This window comes from Triturus cristatus, chromosome 11, assembly GCF_964204655.1.
Source record: "Triturus cristatus chromosome 11, aTriCri1.1, whole genome shotgun sequence".
Lineage (NCBI taxonomy): Eukaryota > Metazoa > Chordata > Amphibia > Caudata > Salamandridae > Triturus > Triturus cristatus.
Window position 1 is genome coordinate 905701121 of NC_140594.1, and position 13681 is coordinate 905714801.

General features: G+C 42.4%; 1 protein-coding gene across 1 annotated transcript in view; it reads left to right on the forward strand.

Moving 5' to 3' along the window:
* Positions 1 to 13681, forward strand: part of GPR149 (G protein-coupled receptor 149) — a 427838-nt gene that overhangs the window by 2982 nt on the left and 411175 nt on the right. The window contains exon 2 of the mRNA XM_085633492.1: positions 673 to 865. Coding sequence (XP_085489618.1) covers positions 673 to 865 — 193 coding nt within the window. The remainder of the gene's footprint in view (positions 1 to 672; positions 866 to 13681) is intronic.

Below are 13681 nucleotides of genomic sequence, written 5' to 3' on the forward strand. Positions count from 1 at the left end.
TTCTGTCTGCTTGTGGGCCAGTTTTGTGGTCAGGTGGTCTGTTTTTTTCTGATGATTTGTTTGATAGTAATACAACATTGCTTGCTGCAAGCACAAATGCATACTGTCTCCCATACCCTGCAAAACACCTATGCAGCGTGTCTTTACAAGTTTAAAACTGCCCTAATTTGCAAATGTGTGCCACTTTTTTAGCTATTTAATTCATACAGTATTAGAAGTTAATACTCTAAATCCACAGTCCCTACGCACACAAATACTTTATTTTATGGGGAAACGTTTTTGGAAAACATTGGCTGGAATTAGAGAAGGAAAGCACCTCATAAAATCAAGCCAGTGTTTAAAGCTATGTTATTTTGAAAAATTACTAACGCAGAATACCCTGACTCCTTCATACGCAAGAGCATGTACATAACAGGACATAATTGATTATCATAATGAAGGTTGGTTTCCTCACTGATAGTCAATCTTTTTTCATTGTACCATGATTAGTGTAAGATCTAAGTTGGATACCCAGCATCAGTAATGAATTAGATGCTCAGTAAGTCTTCTGCCAGACCATTTTCACTTGGTCTTCATGTTTCTTAAGCCATAAGATGCATACTTCCACACTTTTTAAGAATTCAGAATACTGTTTTGCCTGAAAACTTAATTTTCCAAATCTCTGTCTTCCAGATACAATTGGCCGTCGAGCACCTTGTGGGCCTGCAAAGTCCTTCTTTTGAGACTTTGACCTTCCTTCTCACCTTGCTTGCCGCCTCCATCACTCCAGTGTTTGTCTTGTCGGAGCACTGGATCCACCTCCCTTGTGGCTGCTTTATCAACTGCAGGAGGAACCTATACTCCCTGTCTTCAGAAGAAAGTAAAAGTAGGATTTTATACTTTTTTTCCCTTTCTTTGTAAGTATGAATGTTATTGTGGGTATTGTGCGATGTAGATGATGCAAAAGTGAGTGGCAGGGTAAAGGTGGATAAGGGATTGGCAGGATACATTGTCGTGACAGGCTCTTCTCACAGGGAAATTGTCATAACCACAAATTAAGTCCACAAGCCGAGGTGGGAAGGGCTTCAAGCAAACGTGAGCCAACCCATCTCTAACTGGCCCCAACTATCTGTAGGTTACAGTTGGCAGAGTCAGCATCTGTGTAAATAGGGTCTGACTTTGCCTCCGTCAACTGAAAAAGGTAGGGAAGAGAGGTAAAAGAGCCGGGCAGAGCTGGTTCCTACTGTACAGTTCATGATGAGCACCTCTTCCACCACATTCCACCTGGTACCCAGCAGCACCACCTTAAGGGGGGAGTGTTCCTGCATTGTCTGAGCTGATGTTCCAGAAATGTCATGGTGGTTTGGGTCTCAGATACTCAAGCCACAGGAAGACATTTCCCCTGATACCTGCTTTGCTATAAGTGATATTCTAGACTTCATTGATGGATACCCCACAGTCCCCCATGATTCCAGCTGGAGGCAGTTCCACCTCAGGGAGGAGGTTCTCCTGCAGTGTGTTCTCCTGCGTGTCTGTTGTGCTCTGAAAGACTTAAAAAAAACACCAAGTGTACCCTCAGGGAAAAACTGTTTCAAATTATGGATCCCGTGTTAGCAGTTTGAGCCTGCGGAGACGAAATAGATTTGGAATGAAATAACAATGTACCGGTGTTGCATATAAATAGGACACTTTGTGATTTATGTTTCTCAAATGTGTGCAGGCATCAAAGAAGGTGTTCCCTCTCGAAAACATTAAGGTTTGCACTTGAGTTATAGCCACTTTGAAGATAGACATGTATTGCCTGATTCTAACTGGCTAAGCAATTTACATCCTGGGTAATGTATAAAGCAATGTGCAGAATATCCATCATGGTGTGGAGGGTGGTCAGGGTTGGTGACAAAGAGCGATAAGTTTATGGATGTATGGAAGTTCCTTGTATTCAAATGTGTTATGAAATGTGGGGACTTTGATTTCTTCCTAATATACCCTTAAAGTGAAGGGATAGAAGCAGTGCCCAAAAAAGCAACATATAGAAAAAAGTTCAGTAGAGCACACTGATGATGTACCTGTGGCTGAACCAAAACTTTGAATTGGTTACACAGTCAAGTCCACTTTACTTACAAGGATAATGGAGCTTCACCCTTCCATGTTAGAGATTGACTTCAATACAACCACTCATATAGGATGATATATCATGGCACCCAACCTCTAAACTAGTATTACTCTTCCATAAGTCTAAACAGAACATGTCATGCTGCTTGTCTGTTCCTCCCATGGCTAACTGTTGAGCACAGTCTATATTTAAAAGCCTCCTGCAAAAATGTACTCAGGATACAGATCTACCCTTTTTGAAGCGTACAGCCTTTCTGTCATTATTAACTATGACAATACTCAGTATACAGCTCTACCCTACTTCAAATGTGCAGTTGTTTTATTATGATTAACCATACTCAGCATACAGCTCTTCCCAACATGAAGGGAACAACTGTTTTATTAACAACTAACTTTTGTTGAAAATATCTCACATAATAATTCTATTGGTTAACAAATTCTCTCAGAAGTCAATTATATTGCTATAATTGTGGTTTTGCGAGCTCTTTGAGCGGACCCCCATTAAAATGTGCATTTCTTTAAGCTGTCTATGTATGGTGCAATATTGGACCCTGCCGTTTACCCTAATTCAAACCTATAGATATCTATGCAAAGTATAATTGTCAGAGTTTAGAAAGTTAAAATACAAGCATGAACTGACATGGAGTTGGCACTCCTAGTACTCAAAAGCATATTTCTAGTAATGTTCTTACTGCCATTAGCTCTCTATTGACTAGTAGTAGTACCACCATTTATTTAGATATCAATATAATTGGCCCAGCTGAAACACTACCTTTCAAGAGTACACTTTAGTTAATGCCTCCTCTGCCTCAAGGGCTCTCTCTGCCACTTTACCACCACCTTCTATTTTTGTTACTAGCTTTTACTAACTCTATTGTTGCTGATGACTTAGACTTTGAGCAAAGTAAAGTCAATCTCGAAACAGATGTTAGCTGTGTAACTGAGGTTGGGGATCCCAGGTGTACATCTGAGATGGATACTGGGGCTAAAATGGGGTTGTCTGTGGTCTCTATGGACCTGGAAAGAATCCATTCCAAACTTTCAAATCCTGGATGGTTTGCATTTATTGATTAAAACAACATTTGCATTTTTAAGGAGACATGGGCTCTGGAGAAAGTGTATATCAATGATTATTCTACATATAGGGCCCGATTACGATTCTGGAGGCCTGCAGTAGTGACTCGTGGAGGGAGTGCTGCGGGGCGGTGGGGTGGGGCGGGGAGGGACAGGGTGGGGGTAGTAAACTCAACTCCCGGCCGACCAGAGTAATGTAAATAAATAAATAAAGACAACTAATTTCATTGCCCGCGCTGAAACGCATTTGGGGTTTCAGCACACGCAATGAAATTTGTTTTATTTATTTATTTACCTTACTCCGGTCGGCCGCGAGCCAGAGTTTACTACCCACCCCCCTGCCCCTCCCCCGCCCCACTCCACCACCCCGTGGCACTCCCTCCATGAGCCGCTACTGGTGGTCCGAGGACCACCAGACTCGTGGTGGTGGAACCAGCCACTGCCACACCGGTGGTCTGACTGCCCCATTACGAGTTGGGCGGTTGGATTGCCCAGGGACCGCTATTTGCTGGAGGTGGCGTGGTGGTAAGAGGCCGCAATATGCTTGGTGTGACTGCTGTTGTCCCACAAAGCATATTAATCGTTTCCTCTCCTCCAGGTTTTAAATGGAGGTCCCTCCTCCATGTAAACCTTGAAGGAAAGGTAACAAACGGGACCCTAGAGGCCCCCCTGTGCCTCCTCCCTTTGTGCATCACATAGGGGGCCCAACAAGAGCCTTCCTGTGTGCGTGCACAAAAGTTCCTGCACTGCATGGACTTTCGAGTCTGTGCCATGCAGGAACTCTGTGAAGCGTTCCCATTGCGGTGGCTTTTTCAAAGTCACCAGACTACAAATAACGTGTAATCTTGCGGGCGGGTGGCAGCGGCGGAGAAGTACTGCCCGCCCGCCGAAACTCGAAATCGGTGCCATAGTGTCTAAGTGACTGATCCAAAGAAAGCAGATAGAGGTCGCGGGGGTCTAGCTATTTCCATAAAGGATTCTATTGCCTGCACTTACAGCTATCAATCGATTCCCTTGACCTAATGGGATTCAGCTTACTTTCTGCACAGGATTAATTCTGACTGTCTTTCATGAATATGCTAGGTCTGTTTCCTCAGGTATTGATTCTCCAGTGCTGACTATGCCAGATGATATGACAAGCACCTACCAGCATTAGACTAAAATCATGGTAGCAGTTGATATCAATGTCTCTTTTAAACCATCTCTTTTAATAAATACTTTCATTGAGGAGGAAGATGAGAATTGGGGCATTCCAAATATGTCATTCAAAGTTCGGTGGCATTATTTTACTAACGCTGCTCTTCAGATTACTTCTCTGGAGGTTGGGGGTAGTTTAAGGGCATGCAATAGTGCGACTCGCTCCAACATAGACAGCCCACGTTTAAAAGGGGCCCCAGCCGCAGTATTATCAACTACATCCAGTTAGATACTAGAATTTGGACTCCGATAAAAGACATGGTAGTTATTCCACTGTCTGATAGCAACTATAACCTCCTGTTTATAACTCTGCAGGGTGCTTGCTTTAAAAGAGGTTTACCAAGATGTAATTTGACAACACAGGCGCTCATTTTATCGAATAAATGTAGAAGAATTTCTTGGCCCCGGTTTCTTGATGACAGTGACCTGCATTTAAAGACATATGATCTGTTTGTACATTTCCTTTCTGACTTTGAAAATGCTTGTCTAATCCCCAAGTGTGTGTTGGCCACCCACAGGGAATTGTTTGAGGCACTGCAAGCTGCATTTATTAACAAAGTGACCAGCAAGAATCCTATTGTTGGGAGGGGCCACAAGTGGTTCAATAGGAAGTGTAAATTGGCAAAGAGTGAGCTCAAGAGGGCCATCAGAGAGTGCAGTCACATGGGTGTAGCTGCAGCTTGGCTTTGGTATAAGGCCGTGCTTGTTAGAGCCAAAAGGAATTGGGCAGATAAGAACTGGCTGGACTTATTTGCATGTGCTAGGTGAAAGGATAATTGCTCTTTTTTGGCACATCATTGCACAAGAGAGCCTAGACAGTGTCCGTTCCTATTGCTATTATATACAGACCAAGAACTGGGTAGACTGCTTCTCTACACTATATGCCAGAAGAGGATATGTTGGCGCTGTAGATTTTATTGGAGATAAAACTAATCATCCTATTTCTGCTACACTCTCTCATGATAGCAATATCGATCCGGCTTGTAGCCTAGCTGACACTCTTGTGGCCATTAGTAGATTAAATGCTTTCAAGGCCCCTGGACCAGACCACATACCGGGCGATTTGTACAAGTCCGAGCAAACAGTGTGAGTCCCGTGTATCAACTTATTGTCAAATGCAATCCCGGAGACGTGGAGGGGCAGAGATAATTGCTCTGTACATGGAAGGAGACGCTTTAGCTCCTTCTAACTATAGGCCAATCAGTTTGATTGACAACCTGCAGAAAATCTTTGTGAGGCAAGTCCTAGACAAATTGCAAACGTCGATGGATGATAATGAGATCCTGTTCATCAACCAGGTGGGATTTCGCGTCAGAACAAGCAGATGCAATCAAGTATTCAGGTTCACTTAATCACTTAGAGCAGCATTCGACCTCCTACCTGGGAGACCCTCTGGAATGTTCTGCTAGGTATGGGAGCCCCTTCCAACCTGGTAAATTTGATAGCAAGATTGCACATGGATAATTACGCCCAGGTTCGGCGGGGGGAGACAAGGCAAACTAACTAGCAAGATTCCCATCCGTAGCGGAGTCCGTCAGGGGTGTGTTCTCACTCCTACTTCATTCTCCTTGTCGATTAATGAGGCGGCCAATAAACTTATGGACCTGCTGTAATGATTACCCTGTTCTTAATGGAAAGAAATTTCTGATTTAGCTGTTCGCAGATGACTCCCTACTTATCTCAAAGACCCCAGTAGGCCTCCAGAACTTACTAGATAAATTCCTGGCTTTTAGCGCAGCCAGAGGCCTGGAAATTAACGTAGATAAGACCCAATTTATGGTCTTTGAGAAGGGTAGGGTCAGTTAAAATTGCAGACACCCCATTTGAGGGGGTAAAGAGCTCTGATTACTTGGGGGTCAGGTTGACTGATTCATTAGGATGGGAACCGCAGAATTATAAAAGCTATCCTAATTTATGTCATATTTCTAAGTCTACATTGAGATACCACAAGCAGATCCAGACACGGTCAATAACCCCTGCACCAGAAGTCTACCATGCCAAAGCCCAGAGTACTGCGCGCTACGGAGCCGAGATCTGTAGTCATGCTGACACTCATAGACTGGCGGTGTGTTAGAATATTTACGTAAGATCTCTTGTTTCTGTCCCGACCAGCACGCATTTGATCCCTTTATTTTTCAATCTTGGGATTAAAAGAATCACAAATATTGCTTTAATAAAACCTCTGATATACTGGCTGCGACTCTGGACCACACACGAGTTGACTGACTACTGTGAGTTACTGAGGGGCTTGATAGCCATTCGCAGTGTGAAACACATTACATGGTTTCAACATGTTGCAACTTGGTGTAGGCTGCTGGGAATGACCAGCTTGTGGGACAACCCGGAGAGGTCTAGCAAAAAAGAATTGGCAAGTGTAAAGGTGAAGTACCGGGCATATGTGTCAAATTGGTACGCAATGTGCAGGACCTCCGGACTCTTAACTACCCAGTTTTTATGAGCCAAGCCAAGAAATAAGTTTGAGCCCTTTCTGCATTTGATTTCACCACCATTAGCAAAAAGCTTATATGTGAAGTTCTGCATGTCTGCTTACCACCTAGGTCCTTTAATTACTGGACGAAAGACCTAGATTCAGCTATATGTCCTGCCCGGAAACACAAGGACACATTTTATAAATACTATTTCTCCCAAAGGAAATGGATACGACCAATATGTATGAATAATGCAGTCAAACAGCACCAGGTTGCCTATAGGATCATAAAGTCTGACACATCGGATCTAACTGTTTTTGCTGTAATCTGGTTTTTACTGAATGTTTGGTACAGGCATCAGAAATTTGCAGCACACACAGATAAGGGGGCAAGTATGTCTGGTATTCTAGTATGTGAGGGTTGACCTGGCTGCCCATCCAGTGATACATTTTACTGTGAAAAGCAAACAAAGACAGGAATTTGTGTTTAGTGTTTATATGTATATTGTATTTTAAAATTTTACTGAGATTATAGGATTGCACAACTGTCATTTATGAAGTTTTATTCATTCTTAAGCGTGTTTTACCTTATTATTTACCTCTACGTTGTCAATAACATCATAGAACTTTGTGACCAAAAGTAACTGAATTTAATATAAGGTCATTGCAAATAATTGTTTTATATTTGACTTTTGTATACATAGATGGTTTTTTGAGAGCCGAATAAAGTTCTTTGATGATGATGATGAGGACATGGAGTAGAAATTGAACATTCAAAGTAATTTTCAAGACAACTTTATTAAAGCTACTTAAGGATTTGGATTTTAGAACAGACCTAGAAAAACAACAAAATGATACACAATTGTTTGCAACTAAGTGGGTCATAAAGACCATGGTAGACAGTCTGCTTGTGTGTAGAAGGAGCTTGCCCATCCTATTTAAGCACCCACACCTGCCTGACGGAACGCTTGGCGCAAGGGGCAATGTGGCCAATGTCCGGGCGCCCCCCTACCAAGGGCCCCCTGGGAAAGTGAATTTCTCTCTATCTCAACTCCACTTTTATATCTCAGCTTTTTAGCTTCTCTCTTCCTACTTCTGACTCTGTATCTCTTTACCCAGGTTTAGTGTAAGGAATTTTGGGGCACCCTAAAAGATACATATCATTTGTTTTTGCGCGACCCCCATTTCTGAAAGTTCATTTAGCAGTATCATGCAGGCTTTAATTAGCAGAGGTAATAATACTCAAAGTTTTTCCAAACAAAGCCCCCCAAAGCACATGTTGCCAGGTGCTCTGAGTGCTTTAGATGACACTGCTGCCTGGCAGGAATCTTTTTGGTGTGGTAGGATAGTCCACCGCTGCAATCACCTCATAATACTGAAGATTTGCCAAGCGGGCACCATGCTTGAAGCGCCCACTCAGCAATTTTTGAAGCGTAGAAAAAACAAACTCCCACAGCAAGTGTTTATTTTCTTTAAACTAAAAAACAAATTACCTCAGCAAGCACAGAGCTTTCTCTGTGCTTATCTAGGCTATTTTACATTTTCATTATCTACTAGGCCACATGTGGTAGATGAGGGCAGGGAAAATCTCTGATGATAACACTGCCCTGAAGAGGACGGGGCAACCGCCAATATGACCATGTGGCCCAAAGGTGGACGAATGGCCAGGCCAGGGGTTTTCATCCCCATAGCCAGTTGAGACTCCTCCTATGGTAAGGAATCCAAATGGTTCCCCAACATCTAAATAGTGTGAGACAACTGCAGATCTGATGGGGCAAGAGGACCGCAGCTTTACAGGGCATCTTGGGCTTTGCCAAACCCAAAAAGAGGCCCTAAGGGCCAACTGACTTTATGTTGGGAGAGGAGTTGGCCTAACGGCTAGGGCGGTCGACCTCGAATCTGGGGAACCGGGTTCGAGTCTCGGCAATGACGCTGAACATCCTGTGATTCTGGGCAAATCACTTAATCCCCCCGTGCCTAACAAAAATGAATGTGTCCTCATGTAACGCAACTGGTGCTATGTAAAGCACTCTGATACCCGAAACCGGATCAAGTTCGCGCTATATAAAACTCAGTGAAAAATAAGAGTTATGAAATAGGACAAAGACACACACATTGTTGAATGTCCTATGCAAATGCATAAGGAGAACAAGATATAGGAGAAAATTAAATTAGAACCAAGAAGCATGAACTCAATAGCAAACAGGAGCGGCCCATGCAGGAAAGAGCGGTGAGGCTGTGGGGTGGGGCAGAGGTTAAGGGGGTGAAGTCGACAGACGACGACGTAAATAAAATTCAAAAAAAGAAAACCACTGACTTTGCGCTCGGTGCATCGCCGCTCTTGCTAGCAAATAACGATGAATAGAATATTAATAAACACTAAGAACTATATACTAATTCAACATCCAAAATCAATGTAAAGAATACCCCTAAGCTTTCTGAAAATGCACAATAATAAAGTGCTGAGCACCATAAAGTGTGACGATGGCCAAGTAGCAAAAACACCAGAAAGGATTAAAAAAATGGATTTACAGAGAGGAAATCTGAGGAAGCTCCTTTAAATGTTTATACAATGCGGTAAATTAATTCATGTTTAAAAATATTTAGATTTAGAGCTTTTCAAATGTTTTGAGGTAACATGTCACTTACTCTAGTTTCTGCAGTTTTCATTGACTAGCTTATGGGTTTGACCCTTTTCCTTAAAAAAACAAATAGTTTTACTTCATGACAGAAGCATAAAAGTTTAGATGAATGAAAATATGTAATTAAATTAGATAAAGAGGTAGAGGCTTGTGTACAGCTCGCTTTCCAAATATAGTACAAAAGTTCAACTTTATTTGTAGGTCAACTTGTGGGCAGCTCAGTTAGAAATGCTGATCAGTTCCTTGGGTGTACAGACTTGAAATAATACTTATGCAATCATTTGAACCCCCCCCATCCCCAATACCCTCCCCTCCCCGCCGTCTCGAAACAGCCATAAATATGGAGGATTTTCTACAGCCATGGGATTGGGCAGGAGTTGGCGAGTTAAAGACAAGTTTGGAAACAAGGACAGAGACAGAAGATTTTGAGAACCCCAACGTTGTAAATGTGGGTCAAAAACCCTTAATCCATGGGGTAAAAGGGAAAGAGTTTTTTCGAAGAAGGATTTGTTTTTTCTGGTGGAGGACCTGGCACATAACTTTAAACCAGAACCAAGAAAATGTGTCAATTTGTTTGCGCACAAATCTATAACTTCCATATATTGATGTATACAGGCCGTGGGAGCTTATGAGAATTACAAGAACAAAGTAACTTTGCTAAATTCAGAGGAATATGTCGGTACCTCATGAAGTAGGTGACTCCTAAATTGCACCTCTTTGTAAATCAGCCCCTGAGCCCGTACAAGATCTTGCATTAAATATGATTGTTGCTCTTATTGGGAAAGATAAACAAAAAGCCCGCCTCCTTATAAAATTCTACGGTAGGTCATGACACACAATAAAAAATCATGCATTTGGGGACCCATATAAATCATGGACTCTCAAACGCCTCTCTTTTTGACAAATTCTTTTGGCCAATTTAATAAAGGTCGGTGCCATAAGTCAATTATTTTCTTACTTCCTTTGGAATAGTGTCATGTTAAAAAAAAATGGCTTTTTTCCTGATGTTGCCTTATAATTAAATTGAATTTTGGCCGGTTTGGAGCCATTCATTGTGTTCGGTTCAGTGATATTGTTAATGCAGTTAATTTTCGCTTTAATGATAGATTTTTACAGCCTTTCCTGGTAGCCTTTTAGTAGCTGGAGATGTGCTCCTTGGAGGAAAGAGCCCTCTGGGCATTGATTATTCATCCTGTCTTTAAAATGGATGATTTCTTTAATGTAGGAAGTCTCTTATGAACGTTTCCAATAAGCCACAACTCATTGTTTTTTTTCTGTTGTTCATAACTACTGAGGAGCTTTTCTGTGCAAAATATTCTGGCAATTCGTCCCCTGACTTCAAACATCTATGAGTTCATGTTTTATTGACTACAGTGAATTAAATGGAGTCACTAACTAATGCAAGGACAGGCGAGACGTGTGTGTGTACTACATTTTAAACAGCATAATAAATAGGGCTGCTGCCTCTTCTGCCTCCCAGCACTCTGACATCACTGGAAACCTTTGAAGAATTTTTGCGAACTAGGTCAGGATTTTTTCTGAGAAAAGGCAGTGGAATATTTTGGGGTTCCACAACATAACCATATACTAAAGCTCACCTGGCCATAGGGAAGGAGGGAGGGGAATGTGCCAGCCAGTGTACAATGGCCTATCACAACATTAAGTCAATGAAATGATCTGGTTTAAGTATTTACGTAGCGCTTACTACCCCTGGCGAGGTGCTGAAGCACTTGACAGCCAGGTAGGCCTCTGAACTGGAAGCCCTTTACCCAGGAAGCTATGCATACGTGTACTATGACATCTCCGTGCACCAATTGCCAGATGTACTTTGGACCAGTTCACATCAGAGCGTTTTGATTGCACAGTGTATGCAGTGAATAATGACCACCTTATGCTGTGGCACATGTATCAAGCTGGCCCAGTGCAAAGAAGCTGGTCACAGGAAATCAAAGCTTTCTGGATTTTGCAATATTGATGGGGCAAGATTAATTCTGCAAAGCTTTGTGACCACCAGCAAATGAGGTGATGGAGGCCTGTGTGAGAAACATATCTGCATTTGCAAAGCGCTGGTACTGTTCTATCATAAAAGTGCCACTTTGTAAAAGGGGGGTATCAGGGCAAAAACTTGAGGGAGCCCCTTGCAAAATACTTGGAGGGGTTCCCCCATGCTCAATACCCAGTCAGGAGCTCTCAGGCAAGGGACCCGCCTCCCGTGCACAGTGCTGGGGGGGGCACCCTGGAACACGCCCACCCCCCCTCCCGCAACGTCGGGGCTGCAGAAGCTATTGTTACACCAATGGACAGAATTGACTAGTCACTGCAGTTTCCTCCCTGAGGATTGTAGTAGGAAATATTGTATGTCAAATATTGACTGGACAGAATATCATTACCACAATATCGCGAGACAGGTAAGTGAGGGACAGGTAAGTGAGCAGAAGGAGTTAAGGGTTTGCTTTTCTTAACTCTACATCTCCATACCCTGAAGACATATATCACCAAGGTACGTTGATGTGCAGTTAGATATAGAAAAAGTCTAGACATTACCTTTCTTTATTTTGTCACTCAATGCTGTGGTAGTGATAATCAGTCCGATTGATAATAGGGATTTGATAATCCCAGCCTACACCCTCCTGCTCACAGTTGGCATTTGCACAACAAAAGCTTGCTTTAAGAGACAGCTTCCACTGCAGTGCCTAATTTGTAAAATATTAAGTGCCAGGGCTCTGACCAGGAGGCCACTGAGGCTTGCACCACACATCGCCCTTGTCATCGCTGCCAAAACAAGTACTGACCATCTCTCTAGAATGTAAATGCGACTGTTCAGATTTTTCCAGGTCCCCAAAACTAAAAGAATGGCTGGGGAGGCAGGTATTATCACTGTTTTAATATATATTGTATTCCTAAACAACCGTTTTTCTGCTCATCTCTAAATTAGATGATCAGCGCTACCATGTGGTAGACTGTCAACACCATATATAGAACAGTTAGGTGCCGGTGCCGAGGACTGGAAATCATTTAAGTGCCGGTGCTGAGCACCGGAAACCACCGGCTCAAATTAAGCACCGTTTCCGCTGCGTGAATGGGGACAGACCAACCTGGGCTGTGGGTAGACTTTCAGTGCCTGCACATCACCAGCAATGAGAGTACTTCTCATTGTCACCCCTTTTTCACGTGATTGGCAAGGAATCTCAAATTGAGATTGAGAGTTACAAAAACATTTGCATCTCGCAATATCATTATAATGCAATGCGGATGTTTTTTACCCTCACGAATCTTACCAATTGCCAATGCTTTGGAAGAGTGAACAGTATCGAATTCATCTGGACCTCTTTTTTATTTATAAACCAGTTATCCATTTTCTTCTAGAAATATAGACAATACATTTTGATGTTTCGGAAGAAATTTGTTAGAAAAAACCTGCAGTCATCAAAAAGTAGCATTGATATTTCCCTGCAGTCTTTCATCAGTGGATGTCATTGGGGATTTTCTTCAATTAATGATAATTGGTCTTGGTTACCCATGTAAAATGGTTATAGTACAGCCTAGGTGAATCACAGAGTTAGGATTAATAGGTTTTAAAGTCAGTTTTAGAGTGGGTGGTCGAATGGACATTTTTCACTGCCCCTTACCGCCAGGCAAAACCTGGCAGTAAGTGGAAGTGAAAGCTCCACAATGACTTCTGCACTATGGAAGACTAGTCCCATAGTGTAGGGATCATTAGTTTTTGTATTTTTAAAAACAAAATTCTGTTTTGGGATTTTATTTTTAAAATACAAAAACACGTTAAAAGTTTGACGGACAGTACCATCATTTTGCATGTACCGTCTGTCAATTGTTTAATACATTGACAGGAACCGCTGTTACGGCAGGGCAAGCCAGTAAGAGGTGTCTACTGGGCTGGCGGGCATCTCTAAATTGGAATGGGGAGGACCCTTGGTATGTCATACCGATGAATGTAGCTCTATCTGCCAAAATCTAGATCAAGCCCACAATCTGTATTCACTCCTTTACAGCATAATGTTGTATCTTAGAAAAACCTCAAAGGAATGGCTTTTAAATCTGTAGTAGGTTGCTTCTTTAATGGGAATGGTCAGATTGCAACCATATCAAAGACTGTAATATTTTACTCCACCAGCATATGATTTTGTGATGCTTGTCTATGGTGTCGCTGTGTTTTGGTGCTCTGCAACCAGCAAATCATGCCTCACCTATGAGATTTTATGCCTATGCCTGCCAATAAGGTATGTGT